General features: G+C 47.7%; 1 protein-coding gene across 3 annotated transcripts in view; it reads left to right on the top strand.

Moving 5' to 3' along the window:
• The window catches only part of chd7 (chromodomain helicase DNA binding protein 7), an 83,459-nt gene that overhangs the window by 39,421 nt on the left and 25,247 nt on the right, over positions 1 to 18,791 (top strand). For all 3 annotated transcript variants that reach the window (XM_036985768.2, XM_036985766.2, XM_036985767.2), the window contains exons 4-20: positions 5,460 to 5,604; positions 6,427 to 6,555; positions 6,720 to 6,785; positions 7,831 to 7,886; positions 8,201 to 8,315; positions 8,550 to 8,633; positions 8,851 to 8,988; positions 9,150 to 9,271; positions 12,598 to 12,841; positions 13,799 to 13,975; positions 14,314 to 14,556; positions 14,732 to 14,918; positions 15,106 to 15,316; positions 15,601 to 15,796; positions 16,160 to 16,327; positions 16,562 to 16,741; positions 17,074 to 17,184. In XM_036985768.2, the coding sequence (XP_036841663.2) occupies positions 5,460 to 5,604; positions 6,427 to 6,555; positions 6,720 to 6,785; positions 7,831 to 7,886; positions 8,201 to 8,315; positions 8,550 to 8,633; positions 8,851 to 8,988; positions 9,150 to 9,271; positions 12,598 to 12,841; positions 13,799 to 13,975; positions 14,314 to 14,556; positions 14,732 to 14,918; positions 15,106 to 15,316; positions 15,601 to 15,796; positions 16,160 to 16,327; positions 16,562 to 16,741; positions 17,074 to 17,184 (2,572 nt within the window). The remainder of the gene's footprint in view (positions 1 to 5,459; positions 5,605 to 6,426; positions 6,556 to 6,719; positions 6,786 to 7,830; positions 7,887 to 8,200; positions 8,316 to 8,549; positions 8,634 to 8,850; positions 8,989 to 9,149; positions 9,272 to 12,597; positions 12,842 to 13,798; positions 13,976 to 14,313; positions 14,557 to 14,731; positions 14,919 to 15,105; positions 15,317 to 15,600; positions 15,797 to 16,159; positions 16,328 to 16,561; positions 16,742 to 17,073; positions 17,185 to 18,791) is intronic.

The raw sequence follows: 18,791 nt of genomic DNA, 5'->3' as shown, positions 1-18,791 counted from the left end.
GTCCATCTCAACACCATGTCTCAGACGCTGTTGGCTTCTCTCTCCCTCTCTCTTCTCTCTGTCTATCACACGGCTTCAGGAACCCTTAGCATGCTAAAGACCCCGTGTCTCGGTCTACCTCCTCTCTCTCTCTCTCTTTCCTCTCGCTCTCTGCCTCCTTGGGTGGAAATGCAAAGCAGGTGGGCAGAGCCAGTGAGCGATCTGGCCTTTTCATTGTGGAGGTAGTAACATGAGCTGCCTGAGGAATGTGTCAGCAGAGCCCCCCCACCCCTCCTTCCTCTATCCCGCTGCCCTTATCCCCCTCTCTTCCCCTACTCCGCAGTACTGTCACTCCTCCTGCCGCTTGGCCCCTTTCATCCAGAGGAAGAGGGAGGGGCTAGAGCCGCCAGTCAGCCCCCGCATCTGCGGCCCAGCACCGGAGCAGGGGTCAGCAGAGGGGGAGGTGTGTGTGTGTGTGTGTGTGTGAGAGGAAGCGAGCGGTTGGGGGAAGGAAAAAAGATTCATGTCTGGCTGTGTGGTAGAGGGAAGTGAGTGTTTCTGTTTGTGTGTGTGTGCTCCTAGAGGGGGAGGAGGTAATCTTGTGGCGTAAAATGGCCGCTAATGGTAATCAAGGCCATGCGGCCTCATTTAGCCACCAAGCCTGACTCCAGCACCGGAAGGAAGCCCTGCAAAAAGGCTTTTGTCTCTGGGAGCTAAATGAGCTCCAATCAATTGGGGCCAACTCCCTTCTCCACTAGTGTTGCACGGTATACCTAAATGTACAGATGTTTTCGATACTAGAACATGAAAAACAGGTTGGTACTAGAATTTGTTCTTTCAAAGGTACTTCTTTCAAATGTCTCACGTCATAGACTCAATCCTGTCAAGCCATATGTCTAGTAATTTGTTGATCTTCTCACGGCGCTAGTAGCAAGCTAGCCAGGCTACTTGCATATGCAGCCGACACAGTGCAAGCCACTTTTGAGAAGCAAACGAGAGGAGAGGGCAAATGCCGACAGCATTGGCTTCTAACGAACATACCTCCACACCCGCAGCTTGTTGACAAAACTGGCTCCAAAAGTGAACTATGGGAATACTTTGCTTACACAACCGATGAGGGCAAGCCTCCCGAAACAACTGCGAAAGGTGTTAAAAGCAGTGCAGTGCAAGGGAGGTTTAGTTGCAAAACGACAAAAAAATGACAATATGATTACATCCCAAAAGTCATGTGAAATGCACTCACACCTTACATATATTGCTGTCATAGTTAACGTTAGTCCGACTTCGTGTTTGTCTGGGCTTTCTACCATTAGACAGCCAACTGCACTGGGTGGGGCATTGCACCCTGGGAGTTGAAATACACTCTGGGAATCGTAGTGTGCCGTGTAAAGTCCATTGTATTTGTGTGACGTCTAGACTACAACAATATAGATGCTTCAGAAATTAACTTAAGTGTTTGTCGTTTTGGAATTAAACTGTTCATTTAATACAACATTATTTGTGACAGCTAAATCATTTAATCTTAAGTGTAATGAATGTCATTTGACCTAATATTATGGTCATAGATGAGCAAATTAACCCCGCGATATATCAAATTACATTTTAAAACACTTTAGATGTAATTGTACAATTATTCTCATATGGTATGGTAAGTTTCTTATTTAATATGGTGTTTAATTTTTTTAAATAAATTGAAAATAGAATAGAAATGTTATTTTGTTATTTTTGTTATACTAGTTATCAACATTGTTAAAAATAAATAAAATAAAGCCCAGTGGTTATTCAGTAACTTTAGCCAATACTCATTCGTTTTTTTTGCTGTGGTATGGTTTTGGTGTTATCATTTTATTATTGAGTATCTTGGTACTAAACCTTGTATCAGTCAGTCTGGTATTGTGAGAGCACCATTCTTCATAACCTTCCTCCATTTTGTGATGGCTTGGCCAATGGGTTAATTTAGCATGATAATGGTGGCAGCTCATTCACTCAACCTCCACCCTGTAATGGTGGACTAAACATTCTCCCAGTCTTCAGGCAGAAGTTTTCTACTCTGTCCAGATCAGAGATCAGACCTCCTCCACCCCAACCCTGGCCTCAACCATGAGGTGGGAGCAATAGAACTGATCCTAGATCTGTCTGCCCAGACCGACACTGTCTAACTTGGTCTTGGCCAATGGCCATTTCATCTGTCCACAGAGGGTTGCTCTCTGAACACACAGAGGGAACCTCCATGTCTGAATTTCTCTGGTCTAAAGTGGCTTTCTCAACCTTTAGTTGCACTTTTTGATTTTAGATAAACACCCTAAAAATCCTATGTGTTTTGATACACTGGTTAGGTTAAGTACCTTTCATGATAGGATAGGCGAAAGCCATATCTGAATAAGTCATGGGTACAGCTGAAACTGAGCAGACCTCTCCTTTTGCACTGTGTAGAGATACTCAGTTTGGCTCGAGTCCATGTGCTCATTTTCTGTCCCCTGCTTCCCTAGCCATCATCACTGACATGGATGGAGTGAGGGGCTTCAGGAGAGAGTGAGCCAGTGGCTGGCAGGCAGAAGGCTGTCTTTTGACCTTGTGTTTCTGTGCTCGGTCATCCTGGGAGAGAGCGGCGCTATTAATAGCTACACCCTCTCCTGCGTCGTTGCTCCTCTCGCTGCCACACCCGTGTGTGTGCAACATGGGGTGTGTGTGCTGGCAGATTTGTTTGCTGTACACACAGCCGTCAGGAAGAGGGAAGCACACGTGCAGCACATCACATTGAGCGTGTTTGTGGCTCTCCCTTAATACAAACAGACTGTGTTAACCCTCGAAACGTGTGATACCACAACGTCTCCTTCATACTGAAAGGACAGAAGGGCCTTCCTCACTCTCTCAACACACAGGACCATTTATCTTAATCTGCTGCCTACTCGCTCTGCATCGAGGCACCTCCCCTTCCAAGCCAGTCACATGACTGAGAACCTTCCCTTATTAATGTCTCCATAGAGTTATTGCCGGCGCTCTGCTGAAGCCGTGTGCGTGTGTGGGTACTCCTGTGTGCATTCATTGGCCTTTGCAAGTATGCTAAAGCTGTGTGTGTGTGTGGGCCCGGGGAGAAAGTGTCAGGGGGTCCAGCTGTGTATGACTCATCTCACCAGCGGACGGCAGGTGTCCTATAACTCTCCCTCCCTCCCTCCTCCGACCTTCTCCTCACTCTATTCCCTCTCCTCCTCCCGTCTCCTCGCTGTCAGCATGGACCATCACACGCACACACACTGAGCAAAGTCACACACACACCACTGCTGGAGGACCACATGCCTAAATGCCATTCAGTACACCCCAGAGACCAGATTCATTTCAGTGGTGCAGTTGGAACAAATCCTGCTTGTTAATGCAGTTACAACACCATCATGGCAGACTGGTATTTTGGTACTACACACGCCATCTTATGAAACGTCATGTTTTGTTGCCCTTGTGCTGTATCTATAACAGCGTTGGTTAGCGGTGTTAGCCCTCTGTGTTTCTGCCTCACTACCTCCCTCCTCCCCTGGGTGCATACACACATAGCCCCAGAGCCCTTCCTTGAACCCTGCCCACAATACCTTGTGACTGGAGGATGAGATGGAGTAGGAGACTGATGGGGGGGGGGGGGGGGGGGGGGGGGGGGGGGGGGGGGGGGGAGTGAAGGAGATGGGGAGATGGTCGTGAAAATTGAGTGAATGAGACGATGAGTGGTGAGGGAAGGACTGGAGACTTGATGGAGGGGTAGAAAGACGGAAGCAGGAGAAGAGATTGAAAGGCCGACCAAAGGGAGAAGAGAGGGAAGGGGAAAAGAGAGATTGAAAGAAGGGATGATGAAACTGGTCACTAAGATGGCCCGGTAGAATGAGAAAGGAAGATGGCGTCTGAGGGTAAATGATGGACTTCGGAGGAGCTGGCCCAGAAGAATGAGTGGAGAATGGACAGAGGGAAAATAGAGTAAATTTGTGGACGATTGGGAGGGGGAAAGAGATGGGGAAGCTTATGGGCAATTCAACAGTTATGTACGTATGACACAGATTTTTCACTTTTAAAATGTAGTTTAACGAAGCATAAAACTCTATGCACAAGGACTACTTAAACAATTTACACAGGAACACATTTACTTGAACAGTGCAGATGCAAAATTTGGTAACAGAATGACAGCATTCTGTTAACAAATTTTGCATCTGCGCCGGTCAAGTAAATGTGTTCTTGCTACATTTTCTGTGTAAATTCTTAAGTTGTATTTCGTCATAGAGTTGGATGGTTTGTTCAACTTTGAAATCAAATGGTTTTGTTTGGCTTACATTTTAAATAGAAAAATTGGAGTCTCAGTATAATTACCCTTCTAAACAATTACCCTTCTAAACAAGATGAGAGAAAGGGGGAGAAGCAAGGGAGGGGAGGCCACGGTGGAGGGGAGGCCACGGTGGAGGGGAGGCCACGGTGGAGGGGAGGCCACGGTGGAGGGGAGGCCACGGAGGAGGGGAGGCCACGGAGGAGGAGAGGCCGGGGAGGCCAAGGTAGGAGATGGAGAGGCCGGGGAGGGGAAGAGAAAGCAAGGAGAAGCTTTAGAGGAGAGGCGTGATCGAGGGAAAGAAGAAAAGGAGAAGAGAGAGGGAGACTGACTGAGTAGAGCAGATGGCTCCAGCCGGTGGCGTCCAGCCAAAGGAACAGGTGCGGGTCATGTGACCGCCGGTTACCAGGGTGATGTGATTGCTCTTGGCGTGCAAATGAAAGGAGAGGGGGGCCCTAGAGGGGAGGGAGGGAGAGAAAGGCAAGAGGGGGGTTGACTGCCCACCCCCTGGGCTTTGTGTAATCTGTGGCAGCCGCGGAGCTCTGTGTGTGTGTGTGTGTAGTACACACAGTGGAAAGAGAGGAGACAACACCCCTTCTCTCCCTCCCTCCCTTCTCTCCCCCTCTTCTCTTTCATGTTTTAACCCTCTGTCCTCCAGCCTTGAGGAAAGGACCTCAAACTGTTAATTCAAAACATGGCCTCTCCAAGATGGTTACTTACTAGAAATCCCAGATGACAGCCATCTTCTTGTGTATCGAACATCAACTTTGAAACCACCGGTTCATCTGCTGAGTTCTCCTTGTTGTGTACAGGGTGATTTGTTGATTGTTCCAACGGTCATGAAAATGGTATCCTAAGGTTCTTATGCTATGGTAACAGCCTTGATATTGGGAGCAGATTATGATAAGAGGTTGTCCCTCATGTTGTGAAGGTAATTATACTTTTGCCATTGTTGACTTTAGACTATCAGAGACCCAGATGACCGAAAGCTGGCGGCAATGTCTTTTTATGTGCAATACACAGTGGTGGTGACAGGAGATGGGGTTCAGACTCACTCATCTTTGTCTTTATTATCCATCTCCTCTCACTCATCTCTTCATTTAATTCTTCTCATTATCCCCCCTTCCTCTCCTGTCACTCTTTCATCCTTCTCCTCATCCCTCTTCATCCCTTCTTCCTCCAGCACTAAGAAGGTGGAGGCAGCAGAGGGCAGTGGCAGCAGTGTGAAGGAGACCAAGAGGAAGAGAGAACCGTCAGTGTCGGTCAACTCCGATGTGGAGAAGTCACCCCCACCTCCCTCTGATGAGGAGGATGACGACGGTGTCCAGGTACACACACACACACACACACACACACACAGTAACGTCAGTTGTTCATACAGAGTAACATCAGTGGTACAGTACAGACAGACAAACGCACACTTTCCAACAATGTCAACCCTGTTAGAAGCTACCAAATAACCCCCATGCTAATTTATTGACTTCATTCTGGTCTTAATATGGATTTAATAATACAGCCGTATGGATGATGGCTGAACAAAAGGGGCCAGATTAAGTCTTATGTATGCATCCCAAGTGGGACCCTATATCCTAGATGGGCCCTGATCTACCGGGCGTTCAGCCACAGGCCCTGGTGTTAAATTATTAACTTCATCTGGTCCCGGTGTTTTTCAAGAGTGAATACAATAAAAAATATCTTAATGTGAGATGCTCACTCAAACATAAACACACTACCCTGCTCTGAGCCAGGCAAATGGGAGCTGTTAGCTGCAAAGGACTTCACCAACCCATACATCCAGGTGACCAGCTGTCTGACACTGAGGCATTGTCCAATTTCCACCACTCTTAAACAGTAGGCACGGCCTGACAGATGTAATACCATGATTGCAGCCGGCACGATTTAGCCCGTTAGGAGCGCAGAAGAGAGGGCCTGCCCTGCGCTACAGTGTGGCTGGGTACCTCGGTTCGACCGGGCTTGCGGATTGTTGAAGCTACAATTTCCACCCTGGTTTTATTTTGTCAATCTCGTTTCTATTATGGTTATTCTGTTTTTGGGATTGTCGGGCTAGCGCAGTACTGTAAAGTACAATTGTTCACTTATCACCTTCCTCTCTCCCTCGTCCTTCTCTCTGACCTCTCCCATCTCTATAGAAGCGTCGCTCCAGTCGTCAGGTGAAGAGAAAGCGCTACACCGAGGAACTGGAATTCAGGATCTCGGATGAGGACCATGATGGAGACTCCCCGGCTCCCAAGTCCCCCTCCAACAACTCTGAACAGCAGGTCAGCACCAACGGAGAGGCAGAGCGAGGTGCTCTGGCGTGTGTATGTCAGACTGAGAGCCAAAGTGTGTCAGATCATCTCTCTGTTTCGTCTGCGGATAGATTTGTGCTCCCTGCCCTCCATTACTTAGGCCTGCTAACGTTGTTCCATCTGTGTGACTGTAGGAGGTGGTGGAGACGGAGGGGCCTGTGGTGGAGAAGATCATGGCCATGCGCATGGGGAAGAAAGAGGTGAGGCTCGTGCGCACTCACAGCTGCGTCTCTGGAGAGAAAATGGGTACCGGCACCCCTGCACAGGCGTCATCTTAACAACCGCTGCTCGACCAGCTCTAAACAGATTATACTCGCGCTCATCCTCCCTCCTAGACAGCCGCTTCATAGACCAGTCTAGCGGGGGTGTGGAATGAAGCCGGTTAGAGTTGTGTGGACTTGGGTCTCTGGACTTGTGGGTTGGACTAGTAATTTGATTAGACCAGACGTTCGCAACCCTGGAGTTGACATGAGCCTTGAGTCTCTTTTGCATTAAAGTCTAGATACTTCCATTGTGACTGTATCCCTTGTTGGCAGTGAAGGGGCTACGCTGTACTCCTGCAGTAGTGGCAGTGTAGGGAATTGAAGTATAAGGCTGTCTAGCGCTTTGTGTTCCCCCAAGACCGGCTGGTTTTATGTGGTACATTACACTCCAGACAGGGTGTGTGTGTGTGAGGGAGTTGTGTGTGTCTGTCTGTCTTCGGGGTGTGTGTTTCTTCATTCCATTTCAAAAGCTGCTCCAAAACAAAGCTTAGTTCACCTCTGCCAAAAACAATACGAACACTCGTGCAGGCTGGCTGGCGGCTGGGACTCGAAGTAAGGCAGCTGCGAATGGGTTACCCCCCCACCTTGCAAGCACGCACACACTCTGCCTGAGGAAATGCTAGTTTGGCGTCTGTCGTAGCGCTGTGGTTTTGGCAGGAAGCCAGGCCTCGGGTCAGCTCTCTGTGAATGGAACCGTGTGCGTGTAGTGTGGCTGTGTGTGCATAGAAGTGATTCATGAGTCATCCTCAGCACCACACAGTAGAGATGGTTGGTCTTTAATGGGGGTGGTGGGCTATTGTCAGTTCTCTTCTCCACTACAGTACAGAGAACTCTGTACCGAGATACAATTGTTAGACTTTACTAAAGCGAATTACGCTCAAGGACAAACTTTGCATCTTAACCCAAAAGTCACATTCCTATCTCCCAACTGTAATCCACAACCGCTGACACAGATATTTACGTCTGGGTTGTTTTTTCACAGGTGGAATCGGGAGAGGAAATGGAAGTAGAAGAATTCTATGTGAAGTTCAAGAGTTTGTGAGTGACCAAAGTACCGACACACTACGATACAGGGGCCTTAGTTCACCGTGTCATTTGATTACTTCAAGCTTTTGGGGGAGGAAATGGAGGATAAATGGCATCGTAATAAAACATATCTAATACACGCTCTGTAAACCACAGGACTACCGTTTGGATTAAGATTATAATATAATGCTCTAATTCTCTAGATTAGCTAATTTTTGGTAGTGTGTGTGTCTGGTATATGGTGTGTATATCATGGCATGTCTGTTATGGTGTTTGTGTCATGGTTTATGGCGTGTGTGTAACTGTATTTCTCCCTCTCTGTGTAGCTCCTACCTGCACTGTCGCTGGGCAGACCTGGAGGAGCTGGAGAAGGACAAAAGGATCCACCAGAAGGTCAAGCGGTTCAGGGCCAAGCAGGCCCTCGCCACCTTCGTAACAGAGGTCAGTCCCGCACCGTTATCTTCCCCACTGTTTGGCTGCCATTTTGTGTCCGTTTTAACACGCGTTGTACAATCGGTTTCTTTCCTCCTACTTTCAACTTCAGAGGATTCAATAACATATGGTTATTTGGTTGGGTGAATGTTAGACTTTCTCTGCGCTTCACTCTTCCTGCCATCTTCATCTGCCATCATAATGGTCAGAAGCTGACCTTCTCTCATTCCCTCCCTCCTGCAGATGGATGATGAGCCTTTCAACCCGGACTATGTTGAGGTGGACCGGGTCCTGGACGAGTCGGAGAGCACAGATGAGAACGGCGAGGTTTGTTCCTTCTCTTTCTTTTCTACCTTTCTCTATGGCCTTTAAATGGCCTCCAAAGTTGGATAGGTTTGGTTATGTCCTTGACTTATCCTTGTTTTGAAGTTCATTGGCTGAACGTTCCTTTTAAGTTCAGACCAAACGTTGGTTGCCCTTTCCTTTCATGTTGGAGTCACAGAAAGACACACTAACCCTCTCTCTAACTATCCTCTTTCCCCAGCCTGTTAACCTGTACCTGGTGAAGTGGTGCTCCCTGCCCTATGAGGACAGCACGTGGGAGCTGAAGGCCGACATCGACCTGGCCAAGATCGAGGAGTACGAGGCCGTCTCGGCCCGCCAGCCCGAGACAAAGCGCGTGGTGAGTATTAAAAATCTCCACACACACTTCCACTCTACAGACTCTCCTGCTACCTTTTTCTTACATTTTTTTATGGTCCCGGCCCTTTAACTCAGAGCCAGCAAGGCCACGCTCCTGCAGTCGCACGGAAACCACTAACGGCAGGCTTTTATTTGAAACAGGAGCGACCTCCCACTGATGGCTGGCAGAAATCCGAGAGTTCCAGGGATTATAAAAACGACAACGCACTCAGGGAATACCAGCTGGAGGGAGTGAACTGGCTGCTCTTCAACTGGTACAATACGTAAGGAGAAGTACTATAACGCTGTCTGTGTGTGCTAAGCTGTATGATGTATCTGTATGACCGCCTATTATACAACGTTTATTATATAACAGTAGTATAATATACATGATATCGAGTCTAAAATGTGATTTTAAAAAACCTCACAGGTACTCAATAACAAATACTTTGTATGTAATTGAGTATGTGGACATCCCTTCAAATTAGTGGATTTTGCTATTTCACCCACACCCGTTGCTCACAGGTGTATAAAATCGAAGACACAGCCATGCAATCTCCATAGATAAACATTGGCAATAGAATTACCTTACTGAAGAGCTCAGTGACTTTCAATGTGGCATCGTCATAGGATGCCACTTTTACAACAATGCAGTTCGTCAAATTTCTGCCCTGCTAGAGCTGCCCCAGTCAACTGTAAGTGATGTTATTGTGAAGTGGAAACATCTAGGAGCAACATCGGCTCAGCCGTGAAGTGGTAGGCCACATAAGCTCACAGAACGGAACTGGCGAGTGCTGAAGCGCGTAGAGCGTAAAAATTGTCTGTCCTTGGTTGCAAGTCTCGCTACAGAGTTTCCATGGCTCAGCAGCCTCACACAAGCCTAAGATCACCATGCGCAATGCCAAACGTCAGCTGGAGTGGTGTAAAGCTCACTGCCATTGGATTCAGGAGCACCAGACACGCATTCTCTGGAATGATGAATCACGCTTCCCCATCTGGCAATTCGACGGATGAATCTGGGTTTGGTGGATGCCAGGTGAACACTACCTGCCGCAATGCATAGTGCCAGCTGGAAAGTTTGGTGGAGGAGGTATAATGGTCTGGGGCTGTTTTTCATGGTTCAGGCTAGGCCCCTTAGTTGCAGTTCTACATACACTACAGCATTTAATGACTTTCTAGACAATTCTATGCTTCCAACTTTGTGGCAACAGTTTGGGGAAGGCCCTTTCCTGTTTCAGCATGACAATGCCCCCGTGCACAAAGCAAGGTCCATACAAAAATAGTTTGTCAAGATCGGTGTGGAAGAACTTGACTGGCCTGCACAGACCCCTGACCTCAACCCCATCAAATGCCTTTGGGATGAATTAAAATGCTGACTGCGTGCAAGGGCCTTATCGCTCAACATCAGTGCTCAACATCAGTGCCCGACCTCACTAATGCTCTTGTGGCTGAATGGAAGCAAGTCCCCACAGCAATGTTCCAACATCTAGTGGAAAGCCTTCCCAGAAGAGTGAAGGCTGTTATAGCAGCAAAGGGGGGACCAACTCCATATTGGAATGAGATTTTCGATGAATAGGTGTCCACATACTTTTGGTCATGTAGTGTAGATGCTATGTTTATCCAACACATTCGCATGGATAATACTTAAACATGTCACCGAACATGCGTGAATACAATCAACACATCCATTCCCCATAGGGTGTCCTCCAACCCATGTGTTATAGGGACATGTGTGTACCCAAGCTGTGCTTTTCTCACACTAATCATTAATGTGTGATCTACCGCTGCTGCACAGGACACACTAATGCACGCACACACTGACACCCCTTCACCACACACACACAAACCCGTCACCAGTGTAGCCTGCCTACCCCAATATATCAGTATAACACTATAGAAAAGCTTCCACACACACTCACTCCTTAATTTGAATGTCATTGATCTGCCCTAACCGGGTTAGCTTAACTGTTCATTAGATTACTCACTCACTAATGGAGTGAACAGAGTGAAGGACACACTATTGCCCATATAGTGGGACTACTTGGCCAAAGGCAGGGCACTATATAGTCAATTGCGTGGCATTTGAGACGCTATCCCGGTTACGTCTCATTTATTGCATTGTTTTTCTCTCCTTTCTTTCCTCTTAACTGCACATTTAGATAACTCGCTACCGCTAATAGTCACTGAGAACTCGCTACCGCTAATAGTCACTGAGGACTCGCTACCGCTAATAGTCACTGAGGACTCGCTGAGACGCTATCCCGGTTACATCTCATTTATTGCATTGTTTTCTCTCCTTTCTTTCCTCTTAACTGCACATTTAGATAACTCGCTACCGCTAGTAGTCACTGAGGACTCGCTACCGCTAGTAGTCACTGAGGACTCGCTACCGCTAGTAGTCACTGAGGACTCGCTACCGCTAGTAGTCACTGAGGACTCGCTACCGCTAGTAGTCACTGAGGACTCGCTACCGCTAGTAGTCACTGAGGACTCGCTACCGCTAGTAGTCACTGAGGACTCGCTACCGCTAGTAGTCACTGAGGACTCGCTACCGCTAGTAGTCACTGAGGACTCGCTACCGCTAGTAGTCACTGAGGACTCGCTACCGCTAGTAGTCACTGAGGACTCGCTACCGCTAGTAGTCACTGAGGACTCGCTACCGCTAGTAGTCACTGAGGACTCGCTACCGCTAGTAGTCACTGAGGACTCGCTACCGCTAGTAGTCACTGAGGACTCGCTACCGCTAGTAGTCACTGAGGACTCGCTACCGCTAGTAGTCACTGAGGACTCGCTACCGCTAGTAGTCACTGAGGACTCGCTACCGCTAGTAGTCACTGAGGACTCGCTACCGCTAGTAGTCACTGAGGACTCGCTACCGCTAGTAGTCACTGAGGACTCGCTACCGCTAGTAGTCACTGAGGACTCGCTACCGCTAGTAGTCACTGAGGACTCGCTACCGCTAGTAGTCACTGAGGACTCGCTACCGCTAGTAGTCACTGAGGACTCGCTACCGCTAGTAGTCACTGAGGACTCGCTACCGCTAGTAGTCACTGAGGACTCGCTACCGCTAGTAGTCACTGAGGACTCGCTACCGCTAGTAGTCACTGAGGACTCGCTACCGCTAGTAGTCACTGAGGACTCGCTACCGCTAGTAGTCACTGAGGACTCGCTACCGCTAGTAGTCACTGAGGACTCGCTACCGCTAGTAGTCACTGAGGACTCGCTACCGCTAGTAGTCACTGAGGACTCGCTACCGCTAGTAGTCACTGAGGACTCGCTACCGCTAGTAGTCACTGAGGACTCGCTACCGCTAGTAGTCACTGAGGACTCGCTACCGCTAGTAGTCACTGAGGACTCGCTACCGCTAGTAGTCACTGAGGACTCGCTACCGCTAGTAGTCACTGAGGACTCGCTACCGCTAGTAGTCACTGAGGACTCGCTACCGCTAGTAGTCACTGAGGACTCGCTACCGCTAGTAGTCACTGAGGACTCGCTACCGCTAGTAGTCACTGAGGACTCGCTACCGCTAGTAGTCACTGAGGACTCGCTACCGCTAGTAGTCACTGAGGACTCCCTTTCATCATGTTCATAATGTTTCTCCCCCTCCCAGACGGAACTGCATCCTAGCAGATGAAATGGGCCTGGGCAAGACCATCCAGTCCATCACATTCCTCTATGAGATCTACCTGAAGGGGATCCACGGGCCCTTCCTGGTCATCGCCCCCCTCTCCACCATTCCAAACTGGGAAAGGGAGTTCCGCACCTGGACCGAACTCAACGTCATCGTCTACCATGGCAGCCAGGCCAGCCGCAAGACCATCCAGGCCTACGAGATGAACTACCGTGACGCGCAGGTACGTCTTGACCGTAACGTTGCCGTACTTTAACCATGACCTAACCACACCACAACTATAAGACCATCCAGGCCTACGAGATGAACTCCTGCGGCGCATATGCGTGACCATACCGTAATTTAACCTGACCGTAACATGACCATTAAGGCCAGACGCACAGGTAACGAGACCTTAATGTAACGATAATCCCAAGCGCAACATGACCTTATTCTATCACAACTTTAGCATTGCATAACAAACATGACCTCACAACACGCTTAGGCCTAAGTGAGACTATAGTACGGTACACTAGGTTCTTCACCCTAATCTAAGAATAATCCCACAGTAAGTACTTTTAGATAGACGGTCAGGTACTTGACCTCATTAACCAGAGAGCCACACTGACCTTACCAGACCGAATAAAGACTACAGTGACCGAAATGTGACCGTAATCTACTCCAATAACTATTTTAAATGTGTTAACCCAGCGGTTCACCGTCTTTTCTGGTCCGGTGAACACCACATCACCGTCGAAAGTTCAGAGTTATGGAATTTGTACCAAAATATCTTGCCGGCCAAATTGAGTCAATTTTATCTGTAAATGTAACAGATTAAAGGCCTATTATTATTATTATTATTATTATTATTATTATTATTATTATTATTATTATTATTATTATTATTATTATTACAATTAGCATTGTGAAAAGTAATGTAAAATTAATTACAATACCTTTAATACTCCCAACTTTTTATTTTTGTCAACAAAAAAAAGATTAAATCATAATAAAATTTGCGGACCATCTGCAGTACCGCCACAGACCACCAGTACCTCCAGACCACCAGTACCTCGGCAGACCATGTAATCCTATAACCAGGGTCCTGAGTTTTCCCTGATTGAGTCGCGTGGGCAGGAAAATCTAATGTTCACCATAACACTCCTTCCTCTCCCTCGCTCTCTTCTCCCTCCGTCCTCAGGGTCGTGTGATAAAGGGAGCGTACAAATTTCATGCAGTCATCACCACGTTTGAGATGATCCTGACGGACTGCCCGGAGCTGCGCAGCGTCCCGTGGCGCTGTGTGGTCATCGACGAAGCTCACCGCCTCAAAAACAGGAACTGCAAACTGCTCGAGGGACTCAAGATGATGGACATGGTGAGTTGAAACGGAGAGAAATGTCTAGTTGAGATGTATGATTTATTTGACAAAAAAAAAAATGCACAATACAACCACATGTGGATACAAAGACTACTTGCCATTGGACCTGTTGGAAAATAAGCAATTTATTGATGAAATGCTAATATTTCATGGATATTAATGGGACAATATGTTTCCGCTTTCCTCCTCTCCTATCACAGGAGTAATAAAAAAAAAATATATATATATATATATATATATATATATATATATATATATATATATATATATAAAGACCTACTGGAAGGAACTAAGTACAGTAATGACTAAATACTCCCCCCTCTCCCCCTGGGAAGGAGCACAAGGTGCTGCTGACCGGAACGCCCTTGCAGAACACTGTGGAGGAGCTCTTCAGTCTGCTCAACTTCCTGGAGCCTGAACGCTTCCCCTCAGAGAACACCTTCATGCAGGAGTTTGGCGACCTCAAGACTGAGGAGCAGGTCCAGAAGCTGCAGGCCATCCTGAAGCCCATGATGCTGCGACGTCTCAAGGAGGATGTGGAGAAGAACCTGGCCCCCAAGGAGGAGACCATCATCGAGGTGTGTGTTTGAGTGCGTTTTTCATGGTCAAATACTGAGATTTCCTTGTACTTGAATGGAATTATCTTAACGTCAATTCTTTCAACGTGCAAGCCATCTTACCTTCTCTGTTAGATTACTACTGCCGTATTATGAGGTCTTGCTGACTGATTTCGTTCCTATCCCCTGTTCTCAGGTGGAGCTGACCAACATCCAGAAGAAGTACTACCGGGCCATTCTGGAGAAGAACTTCTCCTTTCTGTCTAAAGGGGGACCGGGAGGTGGTGGTGGTGCATGGGGAGGCGGAGGGGCTCAGGTCCCCAACCTGCTCAACACCATGATGGAGCTGAGGAAGTGCTGCAACCACCCCTACCTCATCAATGGTACTGAACACACACTAACGCAGATCACACTCATTCTAAAATCGTTTGGCTTAGAATGTGTATATTTTGGACCCTCTGGATGTTAATTTGGTGTCCTGTGCCCCACCTACTTGGCTTGGGTTTGTTTGTGAACTGACTGGGTTTAGTCATGCTGCTTTGAATGATTCTGATGCCTCTTATGTTCTAGGTGCAGAGGAGAAGATCCTGGAGGACTTCCGCGAAAACCACCACGCCGAGATGGCCCAGTTCCACCTGCAGGCCATGATCCAGGCGGCGGGCAAGCTGGTGCTGATCGACAAGCTGCTGCCCAAGCTGAAGGCCGGGGGACACAGGGTCCTCGTCTTCTCCCAGATGGTGCGCTGCCTGGACATCTTGGAGGACTACCTCATCCAGAAACGGTGCGAATCTGACTGTTTTAGATGTTCTCTTCAGTCCCCTAACCCAGGGGTCTGAAACTGGTTGCCCATGTGCCAGATGCAGCCCGCTTTTATTTTTTTAAATGTTGGCCGTGTTTTATCTTCGAATAGTTGATGCATTTGAACATCATAATTCATGCTGTGTGTGTATATAGATACACACACATTACTAGTAGTCTGTAGGAGCACATCGATGACAGTCAGAAACGTGGGTTGTTTTAGTATGACTGTGTTGACGCTCACCATGACCGTCTCCATCCGACTAGGTACCCGTACGAGCGTATCGATGGCCGCGTGAGGGGTAACCTCCGGCAGGCTGCGATCGACCGCTTCTCTCGACCGGACTCCGACCGCTTTGTCTTCCTGCTGTGTACCCGGGCCGGGGGCCTGGGCATCAACCTGACTGCTGCAGACACCTGCATCATCTTTGACTCGGACTGGAACCCCCAGAATGACTTACAGGTATGAAGACTGGGCTGGACTTGGAAATAGTCTCACTACTAAGTTTGATAGTTGAAGATGCAATTTTTTTTTTTTATCTTTGAGAATACTGTGGTCACAACTCAAATAACTGCACAGGTCAATACAGTGCTGTTAAATACAGTAGACAGACACTAGTCAAAATGCAGTACACAGGTTTGCAAATTAAACAAAACACAGGGCACAGACAAGAGTGAACATTCCAAAACAGGGCAGACAAGATGTTATCACACTGGTACACAGCTCCATGACTTTGTTTATTATCAGTTGATCTATGCTTTTTGGAATCTAAGCGTGTGGGTTTTTTTTTCTCTCCATACCTCTTTCTCTTTTCCTCTCTCTCAGGCCCAAGCCAGATGCCACAGGATTGGCCAGAGCAAGGCAGTGAAGATCTACAGACTGATCACTAGGAACTCCTATGAGAGGGAGATGTTTGACAAGGCCAGCCTCAAGCTGGGCCTTGACAAGGCTGTGCTGCAATCCATGAGTGGCCGAGAGAACGCAGCCAACGGGGTACGACACTCACACAGTTCTCACACCGTCAAATAGCAAGACCAGGCTTGAGGACATCTTGTTATAGTCTAAATTATATATGCAGCAATAGAAGGTTGGTCACCTGTGAAGGTTGCTCATCTGTCTTTTTTGAAAGATGGTCTTCTCAACCGTACTTCATTACCTTAATAAAGGTAAACTTCTGATGTGCCGAGCTCCGTGATCTAAACCCTCAAATGTACTCTACCACCTCAGGTGCAGCAGCTGTCTAAGAAGGAAGTGGAGGACCTCCTCCGCAAAGGAGCTTACGGAGCTCTGATGGACGAGGAGGACGAGGGCTCGAAGTTTTGCGAGGAAGACATTGACCAGATCCTCCAGAGACGAACCCAGACCATCACCATTGAGTCCGAGGGCAAGGGGTCCACCTTCGCCAAGGTAGCTTCAATACGCTGTTTCCTATGTATTCTTAGCTCCCTCATTCAATCCAGTAGTCATTACCATAGGAATTGAATTACTAGAACAGATTTACCTTTTCAAGTCTATGGGCCTGGGTGGACCGTCGCCCCATTCTATTAGTAATTCTATTTCTATGGTCATTAACACTAGAGAGCCAGGCTCGTTCAGAACCAAGCTGTGCAGTGTCAGTGGGAGCTAACCCAGCAGCACTTCTTTGAGATCAAAAGTGTCATTTGATTAAAAGAAGGTGGAGAAAACGCATTCAGGAGATTCGCTGTTGGTACCGTTTCTCCTTCTCCCTTTCTCCCCAGGCGAGCTTCGTGGCCGCTGGGAACAGGACGGACATTTCCCTGGAGGACCCAGACTTCTGGCAGAAGTGGGCCAAGAAGGCGGAGCTCGACATGGATGCTATCAATGGACGGGTGAGCCTCAGGAAATTGAATTGTGGGAAATGTAGTGTGACAGGGGTGACCTAGGAGGGCAGAGACTTGGCTTGGTCAGTATTTCAGTCTCAAGGACTGTACAGTAACGGGCTACTTGAGGACAGTGAGGCTACCAATTTGTGTTGACAGTTTGGCTTCTGGGGCTGAATTCTCAGTTGCAGTATTTACTATGGGAATGGGAGAAACCCAGCCCGGGGTGGTCACACCAGCGTTTCCCCTCTCTTTAGACACCACATGCTAAAGTATCGGCGCTCAATAGTATTATCTCCCTCATACATACACTAATCTAAAGCGTTAATTAATATGGCTTATTACCCCCAGGCTAGCCATGCGTGGCACCCCAGTCATAACTGGGCTAAGTCAAGCTCATTTAAAACGGTGGCTGTGGGAATCTCTTTCTATTCCTTAATTACCCCGCATTCCCCTCTTCGGTGGACCCAGAGGCAGTAAGCAGCTTATGCTGCTGCCGGAGGGGAACAGAGACATCACTTAGTCAGTCTAGAGAGCAAGTCCTTTTCCTCTCCTCGTCGCCTCTACCCCACACCGCTCTTGCTCTTTCCTCCCTTTCAAGGGCCCTAGAGTATAGCACTTAATCCAGCCGCATAAACAGACGTGTCATCTCTGCAAGTCACCCTGGATGAGTTTTTATATATATATATGTGTGTGTGTGTATACAATGCTTTCGGAAACTATTCAGACCCCTTGACTCCAAATGTTACATTACAGCCTTGTTCTTGAATGAATTAAATAAATAAAAATCCTCATCAATCTACACGCAATACCCCATAATGACAAAGCGAAAACAGGTTTTTAGAAATTGTTGCAAATTTATAAAAAATGTCAAACATACCTTATTTACTTAAGTATTCAGATGCGTTGCTATGAGACTCAAAATGGAGCTCAGGTGCATCCCATTTCCATGTATCATCCGTGAGATGATTGATTAGAGTCCACCTGTGGTAAATTCAATTAATTGAACATGATTTGGAAAGGTGCACACCTGTATATAATGTCCCATAGTTGACCGGGCATGTCAGAGCAAAATCCAATTATGTCAGAGCAAAATCCAAGCCATGAGGTCGAAGGAATTGTCTGTAGAGCTCCGAGACAGGATTGTGTCGAGGCACAAATCTGCGGCGGGGAAACAAAAAATGTCCCCAAGACACAGTGGCCTCCATTATTCTCAAATAAAGAAATTTGGAACCACCAAGACTCTTTCTAGAGCTGGCCCCCCGGCCAAACTGGGGAATCGGGGGAGATGGGCCTTGGTCACCTCCCTGACCAAGAACCCGATGGTCACTTTGACAGAGTTCCTCTGTGGAGATGGGAGAACCTTCCAGTCGGACAACCATCTCTGCAGCACTCCACCAATCAGGCCTTTATGGTAGTGTGTCCAGACGGAAGCCACTCCTCAGTAAAAGGCACGACAGCCCGCTTGGCTAACAAGTGCTCAGCATATGTGGAAACTCCTTCAAGACTGTTGGATAAGCATTCCAGGTGAAGCTGGTTGAGAGAGTGCCAAGATTGTGCAAAGCTGTCAAGGCAAAGAGTGGCTACTTTGAAGAATCTCAAATATATTTTGATAA

Source organism: Oncorhynchus mykiss, chromosome 8, assembly GCF_057628025.1.
Source record: "Oncorhynchus mykiss isolate SJ-2025 chromosome 8, ASM5762802v1, whole genome shotgun sequence".
In the NCBI taxonomy this organism is placed as follows: Eukaryota; Metazoa; Chordata; class Actinopteri; order Salmoniformes; family Salmonidae; genus Oncorhynchus; species Oncorhynchus mykiss.
The sequence above is the reverse complement of the archived record's forward strand: the minus strand, read 5'-3'. Positions and strand labels throughout refer to the sequence as shown.